Raw genomic sequence first — 23,666 nt, 5'->3', positions numbered from 1 at the left:
AAAACTGGGTTTTACTTGTAGGTTATACATTTAAAAAAAAGGTGCGGATGAAGAGGAGGTACCAAAGAGAATGAGTGACGGGTTACAACAAAACTCTGATGGCGCATTTACATAGGATTGTTGCTCTTTATTTTTAGTAAATGTCTTCTAGATCAATCTATCGCTTGTAGAAAGCTACTCTATACATTTTAGTTGTTTAAGTTTATCTCATGTATTTACCTGACCACTGTCACAATGGATGTCTGAGTATCTTGCCGTCTTTAACATTGGAAGCACCCTTTGAGGGAGGTACTGTTATGTCCAGATTTCAACAGGGAATTGGATGTGTAGGGACCCAATGGACATATTTGTGCTTTGGAGCTCATTTGGGCAGTTGGCTGCTGAATTTGGGTGTGCTTTTTAGCTTAGCCAGAGTCCAAATCTGAGCATTTGGTAGCAAAGCTCTGTCCATGTTACTGTAACCTCATTGCTTTTACACTTACCTCTGCATGTGTAGGGCAGTGATTCACTCAGGGTGTTGTAGGAGCCTGGGTTGCCTTGAGCTCCTTTCAAGGGTGCTGCTGGGTACCTCACAGTGTTTAGCTCCGTTAGGTGTGCAAACATGATTCACAAGATAAACCCAGTGATTGCAAATAGGAATCCACAGTGTTTATAGTATTCTGACCTGTTGTGATCTTTCCGAGGTCTTTGCAATGGCATTATTAGTAGTATTAGGATTTTTCTAATCCTAGTCAGAAACAAGTAGTCAAAAACAGGTGACAACTAAACGCTGACAATTTCTAAAGGGTATCTTGAGTCTAATGAGTTTGAGAACTATAGGTCTAAAGATGTGTATCCCCTTGTTCTTTATGCTGAGGTTCCTAGATTTTCTGTATTTTTTGTGAATTGGAGTAGGATCATCCACACATGACTAATCCCCGTGCCCTCACTGCAAAGTGCATGTGTTCTAGTTAAAGCTAAAGTGTGAACACCTACCTCCAGCAAAGTGAGCAAGCCGGGCTTGAAAGCAAAAATAAGTTCTTGTTGGTTTTTATGTGCTTCTAATGAGGTTTTGGCAAGAACACATGTAGGAGTACAGCCCAAGAGCTCGCCCAAAGTGACTTGCCTCAAGTCGCACAAAAACCTTGTGGTAGAAGAGGCTGAACCCTGGATCCTCTAAGTTGGTCCCTGGCTGATGCGGTGGGGGGAGCTTGAAATGAGGAGAGCCTGGAGGGTGGGGGAGTTAACGGGGTGTTGGGTGATGGAGTTTGGGAGAGTACGTGGAGGGGAATGGCAGTGAGAGGAGGGTGAGAAGTAGGGAATAGTAGGACAAAAGCAGGTGGCACAACAAAGTGCCTGAAAGGAGAGGGGCAAGTGGCAAAGATGAAGCCAGATTGATTGAGGTGATTAGCGTGACTCTAAAATGAGGCACTTGTTTTGACTCAGTCCTGCACGTAGATGTAGCGCCTACCCTGAGGAACTTGGATCTGAATGATGGCAGTCCTTCTGCATGGGTTCAGAGGGACCCACCACGTTGCTGATGGAAGACTAGTTTGCTTTTGTGCTTCCCTGTGCTATCTGTGAAGCAGGGATGAGCTGTGAGAACAGCTTTATTTCTTCTGGTCGCAGTGGCCATGCCCCTCAGTTTGGTTGAGGGCACTAAGAGTGCAGAACAGAGCTTAGCCGTGGTTATAATTCAACCTTTAAACCAGAGATAGTTAAAAGAGTAAATGAGAGGAAAAACAAAGAGGTAGACAGAATGGTTGTATGGGCAGTGGGGCATTCAGTCTCTGAAACGGTTTTGCAATATGTTTTCCCTACCTGTACAACTGTGTCCTTGAATTTTATTAGTCCAGACAGAGGGGGTGACCTTCCCATGTTGCCAGGCTACCCCATTAGATATTGCTTTTTGCATTCACAGCCCTGGCAGTCCATGGGATCAGTTCTCTAAATGTTACTTGAGTCAGTAGATACAGACCACTTGAGATTTACTCTTAAGCAGCAATAGCCATAAAGCTTATATATGCTTGCAGCCCTGGCACTACTCCAGGATTTGTCAGGTGTTGGCTGCCTTCTGGATGTCTTGGGGCTAGTCAAGTTAGTTTTTCGTCTATTTTTTTTTTTTTTTTTAAACAATGCAAGTTGTACACGGGGTGCTGCTGAAATGCACTTTGCTGTAAGCGTTGAAGCCGGAGAGGAGAGCAGTGTGGCAGGCTCTTTTGTCCAACTCTCCAGTGTTACTCGTGAGTCGCTTGGAATTTCCAAAGTTTCTTATCAACACTTGAAAAAGCAGCGCAGCAGAAACGATCTGGACTGCTGTTGATAGCAACTGCTTCACTGAAATTAGTAAGGAGTCTCTCAGAGACGGCCTGCAATGCACGTTCTTTCCAACAAAGGCACCAGTTATTAACACGTGCTGCTTGGCTGATCGGTTGGGAGAACGTCCAGTGTGGTGTCTGGTGGCAGAGACTAAATAAGGGCAGCGGAGGCTTGTTAACCACAAGTAATCCCTTTGTAGTCTCTGGCGCTGGAATCAGAACATTTTCTAACTTGAAGTCAACTTAAAGGGGCACAGTTGTGGTTTGCAAGCCTAACGGCCTTTGCTTTTTAAAAAGTCCTTACCTTCTGGATGTTTCCTAGTTCAAAAAAGACAAATGTGCTCGGTCTGGGGTTTTGAGCTCCGAGCAAGCATGAACTCTGACATCGGACAATCAACACTGACCACTGATCAACCTCCCGGTGATGGGAGGTTTGCTGCGCTCTGCTCCTTGTTGCATGGTCTCCCTGAAATGAGGAGCTGGTGGTGGTGGAGTCAATGATAATACAAGGCAGGGATCAACTGGGCTGTAGGAGTTGAACTAGCCTTTTTCAGCACTTCGAGTGGTATCTCTAGAGCCAGGGAAAAGCATGTGAGTAGGTGAGGGCAAGCTTGCCATTACCCTTGCTGTTCCACTTAGGATAGACGATTTCAGTGTTTGGGGTGACCTTTCTCCAGCACATTTATTATTATTGTTGTTGTTGTTATAATCTGTGCAGAAATAAAACCCTGAAAATCCCATGGGCAGGAGTAGCTCCTCAGCTGGTTGCTGCGCTGGGGTGGAACATGTTGCACCTTGCAGTTAATTGTAAAACTTGTGGTTGTATCATTAAAAAGAAATTCTGTGGAGTTTCAGTAATAGGTTTATGTAAATAAAAATTGTTGAAAGTTTGAGAGAGAGAGAGAGTATTCTGCTGGCCAAACTTTAGGCCTCCTATTCCAGTACTGTATTTCAGTAAACCAATTAGATCAGTAGGAAGTATACCAGTATTTCCATGTAAACCTAAGACTTAACTATAACATGGGACAGAAATTGTTGGGAAACTTCAGGGTCACTTTTATCCTTGCAGATACAAAATATGCCACAGGGTGACATGTTGGAAATCATTTTCTTTCTCACTCTGAATGGTCTATCACCTGTACTGCTTTGGAGTTGGTTTGAAAGGATTCCCCTTTTGTCCCAGAACTTAGCCTCCTTTTGCTCCAAAATTCAAGCACGTGAATTTAGTGGAACGTATAAATAGCAAGTAATCTCATTTGTGTTTCTTAAACTAACCAGAAAAGGAGGAAAAAACCCCACAAGAGCCAGTTCTATGTGGACATTCAGAAAGAGGTCAGGGAGTTTCTCCTGTCAAAGGGCCAGGCTTGGGTTGCATGCATATCGTTGTTTGGGAGTCATGCAGCCCTTCGGTGTACAGGAAATCCATTGTGCTCAGTGTTTGCTCTGCAAGAGGCTTGACGCAGAGGCCGTAAGTGAAGTAACCACATACCCTATGGTCAGAAAGCCTCAACTGCTTTCTGTGGTGAAACACTGTTTCCCAAAAAAGGGAAGAGAGGATATTCCCAAGGCTTTCTTCAAGTACAGAGATTATAGAGAATAGCTCAACGAGAACAGTGGTGCGTGGGTTTGCTTCTGAGGACGAAACGAGATGTGGCCGCGACAGCTAGCACATAGGGATAGCAAATGGAGAACTTCTGGCAAAGACCATGCCATCTGAAAATCTGGTAACTTCATTGTTTAACAGAAGAATAGCAAATCTAAATATTTAGATGTGAAATAGCAACCTCTTTCCTTCTGTTTGCTCCATCAGATAGACCTATTCAAGGCAGTGCCTTTATAATTAAGTGTAATTCTTGCATAATATTATTAAACCTCATAGAAATTTTTCACAGGAAAAAAGGCTGAGTTTTATTGGGTCTTTTTCCTAAATGATTTTAAATGTTAACATATAGTCTCGTCATTCAGTATTTCAAAATGAAACAGGTATTTGATTGAAAAATGAGCTCCATTTTCAGCTTTTGAATTTTCATGGTTTTTTTTCTTCTCATTTCATCTTTTTACTTGCTCCCCAAATATTCTCAAGAGGAAAAATGGAAGGAGAGAGAAAAAGCCTTTCTTGCATTTTTGTTTTTTAAAAGTGTTCAACGGAAAAATTGGAAGTGAAAAATAGTTTGTATGGCACTATTGTTATACCTGCATGAAATCTGAGAAAGTAGGGGCAGGGGGAGAATGGAAGAAAACCATGAAAAACACAAGATTAAGTTGCCAAAGCCTAAAATAAGATGTCACTTTTGTCCATTTTTTCAGTTGGCTTTTTTCCTAAAAGTATCTATATTCTGACAAGCTTTTCATTTCAAAACCATTGAATAAACACACTATGTCAAATGCTGTAGTAAGACTGGAGTGGTGTTATAGCCATAATGGTCCAGAATGTGAAACAATTAAAGGGTTTGGGGTTTTTTATGCTATCATTTGGAGGGGTGTTAGACAAGGTTTCAGGCACACTTTTTGTCTTTCTTCAGATCTGTGGTCTGAAAGCTTGTCTAATATCTCTCCAAACAAAACAGTTTTCAATAAAAGTGTCACCAAATACAAAACAAAACCGAATAAAAACCTTGCCTCTTGTACATAACAAATACTGGTTGTTTTGACTATAGTCAGAGAAATTTCTCAGAGCCTCAATTTCACAAATGAGACATCAGCCTTATTTTAGTATCCTGATCTTTTTTCTTTTTTTTAATGCGTTTCTAGGAATAAAGCCTGAGATAAAGACAGTAACCTGTCTCACCATGGGTGAGCATTGGAAATAGCTTAAAAATAAGTATTCAACTCATCCTTTCACTTAAGTAATTTTAGATTTGTGTAAAGAGCCTGCAGTTCGCTTCTGCAGCTGATCAGACAGAAAATATACTAGCTTATAGGAGAATAATTTGGGTGGGTTTCATTCCAGTACTCAGTGGACCCTCACTGACATCACAAAACTCCCACACTATTTGGCACTGTCGAGATGCTTTCATGAGAGGGACACAGGACTGGAAAAAGCAGTGCATTTGTCTCGGGGCTGACATAGCTTGGCACTGCTGCACTGGAAGATTGAAACCAGGTTTGCTTGGTTAGTTTATATGCTCTTGCACGTGTACCTAACTCCAGCCACAGTACATTTCTTGACTGTCATAAACCCCACATTGATAAGAATTAAAATTATACACACAGACCACTCCTCCTAATAGAGGAGGTAACTCACCCTTTCCACAACTTTCTGTAAGCCTTATACCACAGTCGGAAGGAAAAGAAGCATCATTAAACAAGCGGTTTCATTTTTTTTTTAGAGGCTAGTGCATTTATATTGAGATTCATGAGTGGTGAGTTTCTTGGTTTGTGTCTTTCCTCAAGTTGAAAATTAGGTTGGAAACGAAACTTCTGTACATCCTTCAGTGGAGACGCACAGTTCCTTTGAGCCACAACCGGGCGGAGGCAGTTGCTGAAGGAAAGTACAATAAAACTATACAGCACCACAGGCTGCAGTTCTTTTGTAACTTAGGAGCCACACCAGCTTGAGGATACCACTTGAAGGAGACGAAATTAGTACATCTGCATAAAACCAAAAACATTTTTATTTGAAAATGCGCTTCCTTTTGGATAACTTTACATAGAGCATGGACTTTTTTTTTTTTAAAGCAAATGATCATGGCTTAATTTCTCTTGAGTGGTGTTGCAGTTTTCTGTATGGTTTTGTTAAGATGCATTGCAGTTCCTTGAATCCCAGGACAGGTCGTTGTACACGGTTTTCTGCCACAGTCTAAAATAGCTCATTACTGGATTTTAGCTTGTAGAAACAAGCTTGATGTGGTGATCTCCAGTGTTGCAGATATGTGACGTATCAGGAAAAAAGGCAGAAGGCATTGGGAGGAATATGTAGTATGCTTGACAGTGATCTGTGGGGTCCTGTGATAGAGAAATCATCAGATTCTTGCTTCCAGGTTCAAAGCTCTTTGTCTGAAGAAACTTGAGTTATCTTTGCTAGAACATTTTGAGGCCTGCGCCTCTGTAAGTGGCCTCATTTTCTGGAAATTTTATGCTTGAGCATTACCGTTGGATCCCTTAGATCTTGCTGTTGCACTTAGACAACAGGGACCGGCAGCCAGCATCTTCTCTGATTTATCAACTACTCTGAGAACACTCCCGCCACCTGATATTTTGGGGGTGACAGCTGTGGAGATTATTACAAACTCAGTCTACAGTAACTTGTGCTGGCTTTCCATATGTGTTGGGTGTCTGTGGACAAAGCTGTCACAAACATGTCCTCTTCAGCTTTCGGAGCCTGAAGCCCAGAAAGGGATTTTCTTTGAAAGCTGGGATGAAAGAGGATGGTTTGCAGAAAAGTGTAGCAGCTGGGGGACCCTAGTCTGTTAATAAGAGATATACTCCAGAGTGGTGGGGATACCCATGGAGTGGTTAGGGAAGTGAGGATGTTGTGTAACTAGTACCCAAAAGGATGCATCTGTAGTGACACTTAACCTGGATGGGGACGTGCAGAGCAGGATGTGCTCGTGCCCCTGCTGAAGTCACTGGAGGTATTTAGTTAATTGATTTCAATGGAAGACCTATCAAACAGCACACAGTGAAATTACTCCATTTCTGAGTTATGTGACCAGCAGTATGTACGGATAGATAAAGGATATGTTGATACCTGTTAGCCAGATTGCTTTGGTTCTTCAAATCAATGCAAAAATCATCTGGGCTACAGGAATCTAGTGACTGGATTTTTGTGGGCAGCTGTGTGGGGCTGAATGGGATACAGCGGTGTGGGCTTGAAAGCAGCTTTGCTTTCTCTAATTGGCTAAACTCTCCAGGACAAGTGCCTGTTTCTAAAGGTTAAGCAGCTGGTAGCAGATGTTAGGTCAGAAATCACTCTGAACCCCTCTTGGGTTGCTCAGTTCTGCAAGGAGGTTGCGGGAGGCGGATTTTGAGAGCTGGTTGTTAAAGAACTAAGTTGGGATTGCTGAATCGATATCATGGGAGCATCTCGGGAGGAATAGTGTTTCTGTTGCTTGGTATTCAATCTTTGCCCATTTAAGGAGCAACAGTGAGATGCCTTGAAGATCAGCTCCTCTGTTTAAATGGAAATGAGGTGATGAAAGGAGGGGAAGAAATTCTTCTCTTGCCCTTGTTACTGGAATGGGTCTTAACCATGGATGGAAATTAGGAAGTAGAAGAATGTCCTTTCTCCGATGCTCCTGTTCCTCTGCTACACAGAGATTACTGATGTGGCATACTCAGGCCCTGTGCCTAAGGTGGGATTTTAAGAAGTACTTGGCATTGGCCTGACTCCACTCCCCTTTGGATCAGTGGTAAAACTCCCATCGAACTCTTGTCAGCGTGGTGAGGCTGCTGTGGAAAGTCCTGTCCTCTGTACACGTCTTCGTTAGACTGACTCCGCCTCAGTCTGATCCTGCAAATGGTTTCGCTGAGTCAAACCATAACCCCAGCAAAACAATAGCCCTATTATCCATTAAGGAAGACAGATTTCCCTTTGCAGAATTAAGGTCAATTTAAGGTCCAGACACAGGAATGAAAATAAAGATTTCTAATGACCCTGACAGCAACCTCACATACATTTGTTGTAGGCTAGATGCGTTTCAAGCCAGGGTCTGTGAGATCAGAGGCTGGACCAAATAGGCCAAATATTTCCCGGTTACACTGGTCTAACTCCATGAATGCCAATAGCCACCTGCGCCAGAGACTTGGATCCTTGTTACTGAGAGAATTTGTCCTTTTATTTTTGGTAGCGCCTTTAAAAACAAAAATCTATCTATCTATCATTATATATAAAAAATGATGTTGGTATATTTTACTTTTTTGGCCATTAGTGGCCTTAAATCAATACTACATTACAAGTTTATCAGTTTCATCCGGGTCAGAAATCTGAAGACAGTTAAGTGCTGCCCTAATTGTTAAATGACTAATATCCCTGACTCTTCATGATTATTCCACATGCCAAAAGCTTTGAGATTTGCATAACTTCTAGCTGTATTATAATTTGCCAAGCTGTTAAAGTGGTGTTGTTGAGGTAAATCTGAATGATACTCCTAAATATTCTTTTTTTTTTTTTTGGGAGGCCTCTTAGTCCTTTTTCATTAACCTTTTGCTTTGGCTAGATCTGCAACCTGTTACCTACTGTGAGCCAGCTTTCTGGTGCTCGATATCCTACTATGAGCTCAACCAGCGAGTCGGAGAGACGTTTCACGCCTCCCAGCCCTCTATGACAGTGGATGGTTTTACTGATCCTTCCAACTCGGAACGCTTCTGCCTGGGCTTGCTGTCAAATGTGAACAGAAACGCAGCAGTGGAGCTCACAAGACGACACATTGGTAACCTGTATTTTTCTTGCTATCTTTTGAGCGGGAGGGGGATGTGGGAAATGCAGAATGGCATGCACAGCACTGAAGATTCTCTCACAGTAAACGAAAGCCAAATCATAGGAATTTAGGCCTGTTTCAATCATGGTTAAGCTACCATGGTCTAGCTTCCACCTACCAGGTGACAGGAGCAGACGCACAGAAGCTACCGTGGAGTAGCTGATGCATGATCAGCTAACCTCCCTCTTTTTTTAACTCGGTATATTTTCTTTTTGTTTGTCCATACTGACAGACTGACATCTGTTTTTTGCAACCTAGATTGTATTCCTGTATGCATTTCCTATGAGAATCCATGTGTTAATCCTTTGTGCGATGACATGTTGCATTTTGTGAAAGATAACATTCACCAGTTTTGGAAGCCTTATGCAATTTGATTCAGAATTGGTTAAAAAACAGTTCTGTATATCTGCGGTGACTTTAGGAGCCGGTTGAGAACCATATGTTAAACTGACAGAGTGTTCTCATGGTAACTACGATTGGCATGTGTGCTGAGAGTAGGTAGCTTTCAATGTGGGAGATTTGTGCAGTGGATGCTGCAATTGTGTGTGGCCAGGGAGTTCCATTTTGGCTTCATAAATTGCTCTTCTGCTTCACTTATCTCCCTCAACCTCATCTTCCCAAAAGAAGTGAGTGGTACCAGAATCCATTGAGGGAAAATAATAGTTATCAGGTTCATTTCCCATCATCACTGATGTAGCTGTCATTTCATTCCTCCCTGACTTGATTCAGAAGTAAGTAATGTTTCTAACAGATCTTCTCTGTTTGAAGTTTTGCAGATGATGGATGTTTTCTGCTTGCTTGGTTGCAGATTACTGACTAAACTGAAACTGCCCTATGTTTTCTAGGAAGAGGAGTAAGACTCTATTACATTGGCGGGGAGGTGTTCGCTGAGTGCCTTAGTGACAGTGCCATTTTTGTCCAGTCTCCTAATTGTAACCAACGCTATGGCTGGCACCCAGCTACAGTTTGCAAGATTCCACCAGGTAACCACGAATTTCCGACATACCATCCTACATGATCTTAACATTTGAAGGCTAGGGGCTCTACATGCAGAGGAGCCAATCGGCACAGTTGACTGAATTTTCTGACTCCTGGGGTTTTTATAGTAGTCAGAAATCTGTAACCCATTTAATGGGCACTTCACCACTTCAGCACTGCTCATCCAGGAACAGGTGTTGTAAAAGGTCCCTGTACTATATGTACTCACCTAACCAATAGCCTGTGTTCTCCTCTTTCAGAAAGACAAAACTGGAACATACTTAGATCAGATTCTGATCCTACATACATAACAATAACTGAGACTAGAATCTGGCTTCTAGTCTGAAAACTGCTTTGTAAAATTGATAGCACTCAAATTATTGTAGTAGTAACTCTATCAAATATTTGCAAAACCTTTTTGCTGAATGAGTGAGAGAGAGAAATCTATTTAATTTAGATGCACCCGTCATTTGCTCTAACCATTACACGTGGTAACCATTACTCTGTTTTATGTTAAAACTTCTCAGTGCAAACATCTTAGTCTAAGGCAGTTATGCATATAGCCCCTTTGCTGTCACAGTTACAGCACCGAAGCCTGAAATCTACAGATCTGTCACAAGGGAATGTCATGAGCAGGGATCTGGGTTTTTCCATTTTCCCATGGAAAAATGTGGATTTTCTCTTTCGAAGGAGAAAGAAACCCAGGAAGCCATGGGTTTCCCCTTGCAGGCTAGCAGAGTTCCAGTCTACAAGGGGCTGCTTGGGGCTGGGGGGAGTGGGAGGAGGGCGATAAGAGGCATGCATGCATGCAGCTCCTTGCAGGTAAGTCTGGAGGGGAGGGGAGACACCGGTGATGCATCAGGGTATGGGGGGCATGTGCTCCCTTATGCCCCCCAGTGTGTTGCGGCATCACCTGTGCCCCCCGTCTGTCCCACACCCCCTTTCCCCACACACTGGGGAGCTGTGGCTTGGGGGCAGGGGTCATTGGGTTGGGAGTGAGGGGCACCAGCAGGGCTGAGGGGAGTGGGGGACTGGGTCAGGAGTGAGGGATGGATTGGCAGGGCCAGGAGGCTACAGGTCGGGAGTGAGGGGCAAGGGCAGGGCACTGGCATATCAGGGCAGCTCAGCACCACAAACAGAAGGGCACCCACAGCTGGACCCATGTCCCGGTGAGCAAAGGGGGCAGGGGGAGCTCTGATTTTCAGTGACTTTAAAAAACCCAAAATTTAATGCCAAAATATATAGCTATTTAGAATTTATTTTATTATAATGATTGAGGGTACTGGTAGGCTTCCACATTGCTTTAAAATTGTAAATATATCAATAAAACGTTGTGTTCAACTGAGGTATATCTGCGTATCTATATGTATATCTATATATTGGCATTTCATTTTAATCAGGAAAAATGTGGATTTGGGGTTTTTAAATCAGAATTTTGGATTATGTAACAGAGAAAACCGGGGTCTCAGGTCATGAGTTTGTACTTGGGAAATGGCTACATACAGAAAACATTTGGCTCAGGGTGTTCATGTTAAGTCAGAGTTTGCACATATGGGACGTTCCCCACTGCAGGGAATTCTGTAGACAGCATCTTAAGGCAAACGTATTTTGGGTTGTTCTCACTTTCAGACTGGTATTCCTATAGCATGGATTTGCCTGGCACATCTCAGTGCCTGTCTCTTGCCTTAGTTTCCAGTCCCAAATGGTCATCATCCTTCTGAGCGTTGCGGGAGATGATATCCCCGATGCTTCACAGGGTAGCTGCATGGTGGAACCCCTGCCCATGCTCTGCTACAACCATTAACATTTGGGCAATCGACCCACAATACAAACTGTTCATTTTGCTTCTCAGAGCTTCTTTCTACGGACTTAGCATCGCCTTCCTGTTGGCCTTTTCTTCTAGTCTGCTCTTCAACCCTTTCACTCCCCTTTTACGTCCCTTTTCCTTAGAGCCACTTCTTTCACTGACCACAGGCTTCCCTTCTGTCTCTGTGCGAGATTTACTCTAGAACCACCTGATCCATGATCCATTTTAAACATGTAAATGGGTATTGTATGGACACGCAAGTGAGTAGCCTGATCATATGGCTGTCGAACCATTATTACATCAGCTACTAGAAATGACAGCAATATGCTTCTGGAGTCAGGCTGAGTAAGCATGCTCAGAGGGTTTGGGGTTTTTCTTGTTTTTTAATTAGTTTGAATTCATCATGATCCAAGCAGTTGTTTTTCAGACTTGGCCCATATGTAGTCCCTACTGAGCACTAGTCATGTGCCAAGTTTCAAAAGTATAGATGGTTTCTAGTTATCTGGGTGAAGAAAGTATAGCAACTTTTTTTTTTTACAGTGGGGAAAAGTAGTTATTTTTCAGCAGCACAACTTGAAAACAGCTGAATGGATTTGTCTTTAGCTTTCAGCTGGGATTAAGGATTGGGAAAAATTCAATTTGAAAGGAGAATTCTTTGGCAAATTTATAATCAAGTGAAAAGACTATAACTGAAACAGGACTGCAGCCTAAAACTTCAGCATTGGCTACCGAGCAATCTCTTCCAGTTCTGATAACTAACTACTTGACACACAGTTGTGACGGCTTCTGTGAGCTCTCTTTTTAGGTTGCATATTTCTGTTACTTCCTTGACTATATTTCCTGCAACAGTTATAACTGTTAAGAGCTGAAGTTACAATTAAGGTTTTGCATTAGAACATGAGGGACATTATTACGTATAGTCGTGTCTTGATCAACTGGAGGCAGAAGGAAGTTGGGTCTACTGATGCTAACTCGCGGTGTGAGCATTAAGTGTCTCCTACGTTACTGTTTCCTTGCTGTTAAAAGTTGAGCAGTGTGGGGGGGCGGAGTCAAATTTGTATAACCAATTTTAGTACCTTTAACAACTTTGTTTGTGGAATCTGTATCTAGTGTAACATGGCTTGAGGAGGGGAACAAGAGAGTTGAGCTGTTCCTTTCCATATGCGGGAAGAGATGAAACTTCTTCACTGAGGTAAACTGATGCCATGTTGTCATGTTCTTGTCTTCACAGGATGCAACTTGAAGATTTTTAACAACCAGGAGTTTGCAGCCCTCTTGGCGCAGTCTGTGAATCAGGGTTTTGAGGCAGTGTATCAGCTGACCAGAATGTGCACTATCCGAATGAGCTTTGTCAAGGGATGGGGAGCTGAATACAGGTGAGGGCTTTTGTTTTCCCCTTTGTAGACAGCGCTTACTTCTAATCTCCAATTATACATGCTCCATGTAGCCCATGACACTAGGAGTGAGATTTTTTTTTCAATAAAGTCTTTTTTGTGCTGCCTGTAAAAGTGGGAGATGTGACAGCTGTCCTTGTGACAATGCAGATAAATCTGTTTTTATGGAGATGGTTTCTTGTATTAATAGCTGGAGAAGTGAGAGTAAAAAAACTGATCAACCAGTAATACATAACTTGCACCACTCCTCATCTTGGTTTGGTTACTGTGTTGTGCAATGAAGATCTCTAACAGGGGCACTGTATCAGGTAAATCCTGATACTCCTGGTAAGAAAAACAGATATTTCTCCAAGTTAGGTTTCTAGTCAATAGTTTGAGTGTCTTATGTGCTGACTCTAGCAGGAGTGGATCAGCGTGAGAACTCAACAGCAGGTTAGATTTAGCTTTGACATTTCTTTTATCAGGGACTAATGGGATTAAATTGGAAGCAGATGGGCTTGGAAATTTACATTTTTAAAGTGTGGTTAGGGTCACTGGGAAACTATGGTAAATTCTTCCTGTCCCTTTCTCAGTGCCAGCCTCATAGCAGTTGTTTAATGTGCTGGGAGATTACTATTGAATGGGCTCTCTCTGCTTTTTTTCAAAAAGGAAATTAATATTGAGGGTTGACAGGACAGACAAAAAGTAATACTGACCACTCCTCAGTGAGGACCTCCATTGTGGTGCCTCTTGATAACACAGGCACGGCAGGGAGAGGACAAGTACAAACATATTCCAGCATTCGTGCTGCTATCACTGCTGAAATCCTGTTTGTCAAACAATTTGAGCTTGTGCATGCTCCCTAGGTAACGAAAGGAGAACAGTTGAGAGATGCTAATTATTCAGCAAATGCATGTTGTTGAATGAGAGTTGCCTTGTGAGGGATTAGAACAAGGCTTGTGTGTTTTAGAAATAATTATTTGATGGTATCCTTTTAAACCCGTGGCCTTGTACAAAGATTTGTGGTAGTTGTAACCTTCTCCTGGTAAACTCGCAGACGTGCCTCGCTGCTTCTTTTCCAGTCTCCTGCACCAGCAGGGGAGATGCCATAGTATCAGCCCAAGCCTGGGCCTCTCACATTACTCTCCCACTTTCTTCATTTCTCCAGATGTTTGGAGTCCATTTTGTTTTGAAATCATCCTGCACCCAGGCCAGACCATTTCAGCCTTGGCTCCTAGCCATGGTCTATAATGAAATCCAGATGAGTCTGACTTACGGAAAATCAACTATCTCATTAGAGCATTGTAGTGAGTGAAACTCTACGCTCGCATTTATCGTGGCGGAGCTGGTCTCTTGCTCTTTCGTTTCCGTGCCATGAAATATTACATCTAATTGTCTTTGTCATAGCGCAGTTATTTGTTGAACTGATTCATATGAAAATCTTATTGAAAGCCGCATCCAGGGCATTGTTCAGTAATCTCTGGTTTAGCTGCTTAGCCAGTTGAGCAATCTAATTGGCGGGCTGTTTAATGCGTTTGTATGCCAGGGATCGGGGCGGGGGGGGCCGTTGCATAAGAAGCCCGTGACACAAATGTTCTAATGCAGGCAAGCAAGAAAGCCACCGAAGGCCTCGCTGGGCGAACTTACTGAAATCCTGGAGCTGATGGACTGTCGCTAGGTCTGATCTTCTGAATAGAGCAGCAGAATAAAGCATGAAGCTAACGACCTGAGAGTGGGGGGTGAGGGGCAGCATGCCAGGTGATAGTGGTGCTGAGCTAACGGACAGTCTGTTCTGTGTTAATCGGGGATTGAGGAGGGGAGGCACATGGTCTGCGTTTCATTTCAGTGAGATTGTTCAATTTTTTTCCAGGATTTGAAGGGTACATAAACTTCAGAGATGCTGCCAGGGAGCATGTGTGCGAGCTGTTCTGCTCTCACTTGCAGTTCTCTTGCCTAAAGAGCACGCGAGACACCCTTTAATGCAAAACACCGTTGGGGTGCTGAATATCGATGCAGGGGAAAACCCTGCTGATACACCCTCTTCTATGGCCGTGCATAGTGTGCTGCCAGCTCTGGCCAGCGGTGCCGGAGCTGGGGATGGGTGTGGTGTTTCACAGGGAGTGTGGCTCCATTTTAAGATCCAAAGCCGAGGTGGCAGAGGTGGCAGCTGAGAAGCCCTTGGCCAAGCCTGGCTCTTCTCACTGCCACTTGAGTGTGTGAAGAGCTGTTGCACTGTGAGCCTTATTGAGGGGCTCAGTTGCAGCCAGTGAAGTGTTGGCTTTTTCCTCTCCCAGGGGGCTTAACTCTTAAAAACTTGAGGTGGGAGTACAGTTAGTCTCTCTCTGCTCTCCCCTCCCCTCCCCATCCTCTTCTACAACAGCTGTACCTGGCTCTACCCAGAACCAGGCTCCAGCCCTTTATTGAATGAAAAGCTGAAATCCAACCTGCCATCCTTCTGCAGGGGAGAGAGACCTGCGCCCTTCCCCTTGCCCCACCTCTCTGCTCTGTGCCCTTTTAGCCTACTGGAAGCACTTGCCATGTCCCAGAGGGGGTCCAGCCTGAGCGAAGCTAGGACTGAATGGGAGGGGAGATAGGAGGAAGGGATTTTTTGGCAAGAGAAGGAGAGCTCACCCAGAGGCAACAGTTCCAGCTGAGTCTTCTCTCCCTTCACTGGCCACAAACCCGCTTTGTAGCCCTGGAGGTATTGAAGCAGTTGGGTTGGTGGATTTCTAAGCGTTATGACCATGTTTCGGAAATACCTACGGGCCTCCCAGATGCGTGCAACAGAGCAGTAGGTATGTCAGGACTTTTTTACAGTACTCCGCAGTTCTGCTTCTTCACGGCCTCTTTGTATTCAGTTCATAGATTTCATAGACATTAGGGCTGGAAGGGACCTTGAAAGATCATCGAGTCCAGCCCCCCGCCCAAAGGGCAGGAAGTCAGCTGGGGTCATAGGATCCCAGCAAGATAAGCATCCAATTTGCTCTTGAAGGTGTTCAGTGTAGGTGCTTGAACCACCTCCGATGGCAGGCTGTTCCAGACCTTGGGGGCTCGGACAGTAACGAAATTCTTCCTTATGTCCAGCCTGAAACGGTCTTGCAGATGAAGGGAGTTGGACTAGATATGACCTCCTGAGGTCCCATCTAGCTCAACTTTCCTGCTTCTAACTGGAAGATTGAGGGCTAAAGGAATACAAATGAGGTATCAAGAGTAACTGCACAGGGATGCCTTGACGTGTTTCCACTGGTGGATTTCTGTGTTTGGAACATGCATGCAGAAGTAGGTAGGTTAGTTAGGATTGGGAACAGCTCAGCCAGGAGTATTGCTGTCACAATGTAAGCACACCTAAAAAAGCTTGACTTGTTTAGTCCTGCAACACGAAGATTAAGAGGCATCACAATGGCTGCCTAAAAATGTATCAGGAAAGATGTGGGAGTTGATCAAATCCAAAGCTCTCTGCTCCTCAGGGGGGAATGAACTCCACAGAGGCACCCCAACTCTTAGGACGACAGGCAAGATGAATGTAAACACCCGAGTACAGGCTCTGAATCCGCTGCGTATGCTGCCAGCAGCCGTTTGCAGGATGCTTCCCTGCGTGGGAGGTGAGGGACAGATGGATCCTGGCTACACGGATCCAGCCACGATTACAGGGCAGCCGCAGAATGCGAGCAAAACGCCTAGAGAAAGATCCCCACTCTTTCCAAAGTCCTGTGGTCTCCCATGTTTGAACCGCATGCTACAATCTAATGCACCGGTTAAGAGGGGAGTGCCCTGATCTTTGTTTTAATAACATGCAAGCACATGAGCTCTGATGTAATTATGAGAAGTGAAGTCTTAAAAGGCAGCAGAAAAATGCCATTCAGATAACAGCTTTCCTTCTCTCTTGCCAGGATCAGATGTTCCTCTTTTTTGAAATCTTTCAGCAGTAAATAGATTGTTGCAGTTATCTCCTGCCCTGATCAGATGGCAAATGGAGGGGGAAAACGGTGTCATTCAGAATACAGCAGCCTGTGCCAAAAACGTGTTATAGAGAAAGGCATTTCTCTGGGCTAACACGCAGGCCTGTTGTCTAAGCAGGAAAGAATGTTTTAGTAGCTGTAAAATCTCTTCACATTTGTAAAGTTTTTAAGTCACATTTGTGTGGGGTTTTTTCTTCTAGGCGGCAGACTGTGACCAGTACCCCCTGCTGGATTGAACTGCATCTTAATGGCCCTTTGCAATGGCTAGACAAGGTCCTTACACAAATGGGCTCCCCAAGCATCCGTTGTTCCAGCGTATCTTAAGGCAACATCTCCTGGGGGGGAAAACAAAGACTCTGGAAAATGGAATCAGTTTAACCCTTAGCAAAAAAGCATAATAAATAAATTCCCTGTAGTCTTTGCACGATCAGAGAAAGCATCAGCTGCAAAGCACAAGATGGTTTTTAAACTAAATGCCCGTTTAAGCCATTTCGCAGAACCTTTGTTAGCACTTTGGTTACAATACGATGGGCCACTGGAGGTAGAATTTGAAGCTGAAGCTTATTATGCTAAGAACGTGGACTTCCAGTTCTGTGAAGCCAGCGCTCTGCACTTAGCTCCTCGTTGCGTTTGTGTTGCCTTTGCTACGTTGACTTCTGAGCATGCAGAAGCCCCTTCTGCCCTGCGGTTTGGGGAGCCCTTCTCATCACGCTCAGCCTAGTGCCACGGTATCTCTCTCAAGCCAGATGCTGGGGATCGTCCCTCTTGAGTCTTGCTTCTGCATAACACTCTCCTGCTACTTGATGGCCATGGTGGTCTTCTCTGACTGGACCTGCAGCTGCCATGGGAAGACAGAAATGTTAAATAAAACACACAAAAAGCCTGCTAGCAAAGCACCAAAGAGAGCCCCCAGAGAGCAAACTTCTTGCATCGGACAGCTGGCAGTGTGGCAGGCCTGGTTTCTTGAGTGATGGATACAGTTGATATCGCAGGAATCTCGGAGACTGGACTGAAGCAAAGGAGCAAAGTGAAGGCTTCCTTGAAATGTTGCTGAATGTAGTGGTATTGGCTAAAGCGCCTCTCAGATGCGTGTTTGAACCTTGCAGTGAACTTTTGCCACATCTGGATGAATTGAGCCTTCTTTGCTATGTAGTCCATTGGCATAAGTTACATGAACTTTGCATTGTATCTTGATATGTCAAACGGTATCTTACACTTGATAAATGTTAAGGGCTTTGAATTCAGTGGCTGGGTCTCAAAGGGAACTAACCAGCTGGTCCTTACTGCCTTTTTCAGAAAAAACACCTGGTAGTGAACAGAACGAGAGCAGGCAGTGCCGCCACACGGCTTGGCAAATTTAACCAGCATCTCTCCATTACAGAGAACCTCCCTGCTTAAATCTGTCTGAAATGATTAAAAATGCTCTGAAGTGTGTTACTGCCTGGAAGGAAAGGGAGTGTGTATTTTAGATGTATTATAAAATGCTCATTTTAAATATACACCCTCCAGGCTGTTGTAATGCTTGTTGTTCCCAGTGATGACTGCTACAGCCAGCAACTGCAACTTGGGGGGGGGGGATTCCAATATTTCTTGGTACAGCTAAAATTTGCCACATACATTTTGTAACGTAGTCTTTGCTACCCAACCATCTGTTGCTTTTTGTTTGTGTTAAACATGATCTGCATTTGTGCCAAACTGTTAGGAGAAAAACCTATCTTCTTCAGAGTTTCCTATGGAAATCTCATCTAGAAGACAACTGCAAAACCTAAGTGTGACTCAGGAAAGTATAGACTGGACTGCTCTTGGCAGTGCCATGTGACAAGGCCTCTGTCCTGCAACCGTTTGTGCCCTGGGTACAGCAGTGAGGAGTAGTCCCCTTCGGTCCAGTGGAACTGTTGGAGGTGTTCAGTGGACCACATACACATAGGGGCTTGAGGGTCTGTACTTTAACTCTTTTGATGCATAAGGAGTTGCCACGTACCTGTCTTTGTAGTAGTGCTCACTCTTGTAGTATCTCTGTCTTCAGGCACTACCCGCAATGCTGGGTTTGCAAATCACGGTGTTGTTCCTGAAAGCAGTAACAAAGAGGGAGGCATGCATAGCAGGCAAGGTCCCGTAGATTCATCCACTGCAAACTGGCTTTCTGCCTCTCTGGGGCAGGGCAGTTAAGCTACCAGTTACACTCTTCAAACACGCAGCAGGAAATTCCTTGCCAGTCGTGTTTCTTTCTAGCAAAGGAAGGGATGTCTTGGAGTAAAACTTTCCACCAGCAATGAAAAATGACTGCTCGTATGTTATTCCTGCCTGTGGCAGAGAGTTCTAGCGAACACTTTCAATGGCACTTGGTTTTTTTTTGAGTCACTTCTATAGTTTCTAAAACATTCACCTCTAGCTGTTGACAGTGGCGCTCTTGGTAAGCATCAGTGCTTAAATCAAAGTATTCAGGGGTAGATAGCTTGCTGTTTCAGTGCTGCACTTGGCTTGTTAAACTCTCTGAATGCTTCGGACACATGTGGCAAGAGGGGAACCAGGTAAGATCCTCTTTCCAAATCAGACAAAAGAAAGCAAGACCCGATTGTCCTCATACTTAGATGTGATGGAGACGGGCCTAAATAGGGGGTACTGTGATTTACTTCCAGGTATGGGCTTCTGACGTCATCGATGGAAAAACTTTATTCTGAAGCAGGTTGTGGTGGTGGCTGAATGGCCATGATGCTCAGAAAGAGAAAGTGCTATTTAAGAATGGCCCAAGGCTTCTTTCCTGAACATCTTCAAGCCACACTGAATTATTTTACTGAACAAACCCTGGTTTTGCTCTTACATAAGCATGGAGGAAGCTGAAGTATATTGGTGCATCATGCCCAAAAACTGACCCTTTCCGTTCCACAGCAGGATTTGCATTGCCCTTGATGGTGCTTAAAAGAACCCGGCATGGCCTTGAGTCTCCACGGTGAGTTTGGAGGGCAGCAGCGGGGGAAAGGAAGGAAGATCCTTTTTGATATGAGATCCCCACAAATAATCTTTTCCAACCATTACCCCACTCACATTGGCATTTCGATTTAATTTGCAAACCACTTGGATACTGGTTCAGTTCGGTAGAGGGTTAAAATCGGCTAACTTTTCCTGATGTATAGCCCAAAAAGGCAGTATTCGGGTCACAAAAGTAAATTTTGGTTCCAACCTCATCACTGTGCCAATAAAATTAATTCTGATTCAAAATGTCAGTCTATTGATCAGTACTGTTCAAGTAAATATGATGGGAAAAGATTCTTTGCTAGAATATTAAAATCCTCCTTCCTTTTGTTTGCCTTCACATTAATTCACAAGAGCTTTATGGTTTTGAGATCTTAAATTCAAGTGGGACGTACTGCATCTTTCTAACAACTGAAAAGCAGAGCGGAGAGGGAGAGGTGATGCAACAACAATGTTCTTTTGTGTTGCACAGGTTTAAATGGATAAAACTTGTTCCCCTTCAGATTTGAAATGTACTTTACATGTCTTAATCGCACCATTTTATGTAGACACTAATGAAAGGGAATAGGTAGCACTTAGGCTTAGGTTAATGTAGTCAGCATTGCTCCAGAGGTGCATGTGAGGTGTTTTTTTTTTTTTAATGTTTAAATACTTATTTTCTCAGACTTTTATTACAGTAGCTTTGATATGTAGCACAAATGTATGCAGTCAACCATGCCCTAGCTTAGATTACATACCTGTACTGGAATACCTTCTCTCTTCGTTGTAGTCTGGGCTAGTTTACCAGGGTTTCATACATTTTTGTTACAAGTACAGAGTCACTAGCAGGAACTTTGACTCTCTTTAATCAGTGTAGTCAGACACAAGGGCACGCCTGCTGGCAGGCGTTTACAGATAGCCTTGTGATTTTTAAATGACTGTGGTGATTTTTTTTTATGATTTAATGTATTGAACTGACTTGCAGTGTGCATTTTGTGTTTAATTAGCTTTAAGGTAATCCAGTGCTATCACGCTGTCTCATCAGCAGTAGTAAAGTATGCGTATGTGCAAAGAGGGAGGAATTGAAATGCAATCCAGTTCTTCTTGAGGCTCCTGCTACTAACATGTACCCAGGAATGGTGGTGACCTTTGAGAAACAGTTCCTATCCAGCCAGTTCCCTTTCCTCCAGGGGCAGGTGTGCTCGGGGTAGCATCCTTCGCAGGGTGAAGTCTCACATCTTGGTCTGGAGCAGGTGGTGCCCACATCCCCATCTCTTGCCAGTTACTAACTGGAAGAAGCACTAGGAGGAGGAGCACAGCTCTGCAAAGGACTTCAATGACACAGCCGGCTCCCTCCGTGAGAGCAGTCCTGGTTCTCGGGGGCGCTAGGCAGGTAGAAGTATCCCAAGGAAGCTGGTCTAAACTAGAACCAACAGTTATTAGTTTCTATATAGTAGTTGAACTTTATGGTTAATAAATGCAGTATATTCTCTTCATTTATATACATGCTTTCATATTTATGTAGCTCCTTTTAAATACTCAGATGAATCCTACTTAATTTTTGACAGAAAGGGTACTCGGAGGGTGGAGAGGGAGAAGGTGGGAAAGTCGCTCCTCCCCAGCACCCATTAATTGTGAAGTAGTTACTGGTGTGACTGCAATGGGACATCCACCTCCATCTCAACACCAAGCCCTGGGGGGGCGCGAAACAAAACGTGCAGCTCTTGCATTTGGTTCGGCTAATGCTGCTGGAGTTTTTGTTCAAGGTGTTGCTGCTTGGCCTTTTTACCAGCAAGTGCGCATGGATGGGCTGTTGCCCCGCACGCTTCTGGTCCTTCAAGATTCATTTTCAACAAAATGAGGGTTTAAAAAAGGAAAAGCAGCATTGCTGAGTGAGTGCTTTCGTTCATCTGCTGTTTCCTCCAGAGCGTGAGTGCTGGAGGAGTTGGCTGCAACGTTGCTTCCAGTTCGCTCTCGAGATGGAGGAGCCCAATCTCCCTTTGTTTCTGGATTGAATTATTCCCCCTTTATAGCTATGTACAAGCATGTTTGCATTAGTGTTTAGACTTAACCTGAGTTCATACGTTAATGAATGGTGCTGTCCCTTACTTGCTTTAGCTTGTTAAGCATTATTCACCTATTGTTACTCAAGGCCTGTACCATTTATGCCCTCGTATTTCATATGTGAAACTGTAAGTTCTATTTTTTGACATTAATAAAGTTTAATTGGAAAATGGAGGCTTTTTAGCCAATAGAAATTGTATGCCTGTATGTAAAGGGCAGATAACGGTGGGGAAAACATTGATCGTTTTAGAAACGTTATTTAACAATGCATACTAAACACTGGCCACTTCAGCTCCTGAAAAACATCCCTGGCCATATATACCAAGCCTGTCTGTTCCTTTCTGAAGTTTGGGAAGTTAGTTGCATGCTGTGCGTCAGAGGAGGCTCTTGCAGAGGGATAGGAGAAGTCTCAGTGGTGGCCTTTATCTAAAGAAATGAACACATTTATAAGACATATCAGCATCCCTAGTTTGAGAAGGGGTTTTGCTGAAAATCAAACGTGGCTAAAATGGTCTCCGCTTTACATAACAGTTTGGTATATAAGGTATCGGCTTTGAAACATGGAAACTCATTGCTACGTGCCTGTGAACACAGGAACACCTAACACATGATCCCAGGCTTGTCACTAGCAACTTTCTACCCAGGTGAAGGGTGGCATTTGGGGTGGACAGATCACAGATAAGAGTTGAAGTCTTCGGTTGAAAGCATGGGGCTTGGGCAGCTCAGCCCTTTGCCTTTCCAAAGAAGATAAGTGTAAGAGGATGGACTGTGACGTCCACGTGGGGCCTTTTCCTGATAGTTACCCCTGCAGCTTTCTTAACCTGAAGTTTCCCCTCCCTTCACAACAAGAAGTGGCCGTGATTGCACTGCAAGATTTTTTTTAAAGAGCTTTGAATTAGAAAAGAAACAAAATAGGCCTTAAAAACCACACGGCGATGCTTGCTGGCCAGGTTTGCAATCAGCCCGTTGTGATAGAAGCATCTCCTCCGCAAGGGTGGTAAAACTTGCCAAGGAACCTGCCTTTGTCACGGGCTCCTGCAATGCAAACGTGTTGGGGTTAGTTTCAAGTTTGGCATGTCTTCTGTCATCCAGCTTCCCCAAAACTGAGTGTCTGCATGTAGAACTGCTTGAGTTGGAAGATGATGCATTTAATTATAATGGCCAGCTGGTGCTTTGAAAATCATTGGCAATTGCTTTGCTGTCCTGTCCCATTTTTTGCAGGAGTCAAGAGAACAGCAATTTTATGGGTTCCCCACCAACTTTTCTTTTTAAAACCTTCATGTACTTTTAGGGGGGAGGGGAAGAAATGCCAATTCAGAGTATTTGGAGGATCTCATACTAAGAGCACACTGGTGGCTCTAGAATTGATTGCATCTTTAACTGTGCAATTCAGCCCTGCTTTCTTGCATCGCCAAGCAGAAACATATAGAAATTAACCCTCCCCACCCAACTCCAAATATGCCCTTTTAAGGGAAATTTTCTAGATACAGAACTTTAGTATCGGTTCGCATCATGGCTCCACTTCGGGAATAGTCTCCTCTCCTGGCAGGGGCGAGAAGGGCTCTGCGCTCCTCGCTCCTCCCCGCTGGTGGCAAACTGAGATCTGTTTTACTCCTGCAGCTCATGCCTGCAGGTGCATAGGGGAGGGTGGTGTGCTTTTGAATCGTGCTCAGTGGACCATCCCCAGGCCACGTGTTCGCTTTCCGATAAGAAACCCTCCTCTTCTGGCTGTTGCAGACATGTGCTAATGTCTCCCTTTCATGGTCGTTCAGTTGACTGGGGGGGCGGGTAGGTCCATGGTACCAAGAGCAAAGCAT

General features: G+C 44.0%; 1 protein-coding gene across 1 annotated transcript in view; it reads left to right on the top strand.

The window, feature by feature from the left end:
- The window catches only part of SMAD3 (SMAD family member 3), a gene marked incomplete at its 5' end in the record, with an annotated part of 112,109 nt that extends 90,085 nt beyond the window's left edge, over positions 1 to 22,024 (top strand). Inside the window, 4 exons of the mRNA XM_019503953.1 lie at positions 8,456 to 8,668; positions 9,562 to 9,699; positions 12,733 to 12,877; positions 17,034 to 22,024. Of these exons, the coding sequence (XP_019359498.1) occupies positions 8,456 to 8,668; positions 9,562 to 9,699; positions 12,733 to 12,877; positions 17,034 to 17,157 (620 nt within the window). The remainder of the gene's footprint in view (positions 1 to 8,455; positions 8,669 to 9,561; positions 9,700 to 12,732; positions 12,878 to 17,033) is intronic.
- Between the last annotated feature and the right edge of the window lie 1,642 nt (positions 22,025 to 23,666).

Source organism: Gavialis gangeticus, unplaced genomic scaffold (genome assembly GCF_001723915.1).
Source record: "Gavialis gangeticus isolate Ggan-Ray unplaced genomic scaffold, GavGan_comp1, whole genome shotgun sequence".
Taxonomy (NCBI): Eukaryota; Metazoa; Chordata; order Crocodylia; family Gavialidae; genus Gavialis; species Gavialis gangeticus.
Note: the sequence above shows the minus strand (reverse complement) of the source record. Positions and strands in the feature narration are given on the sequence as shown.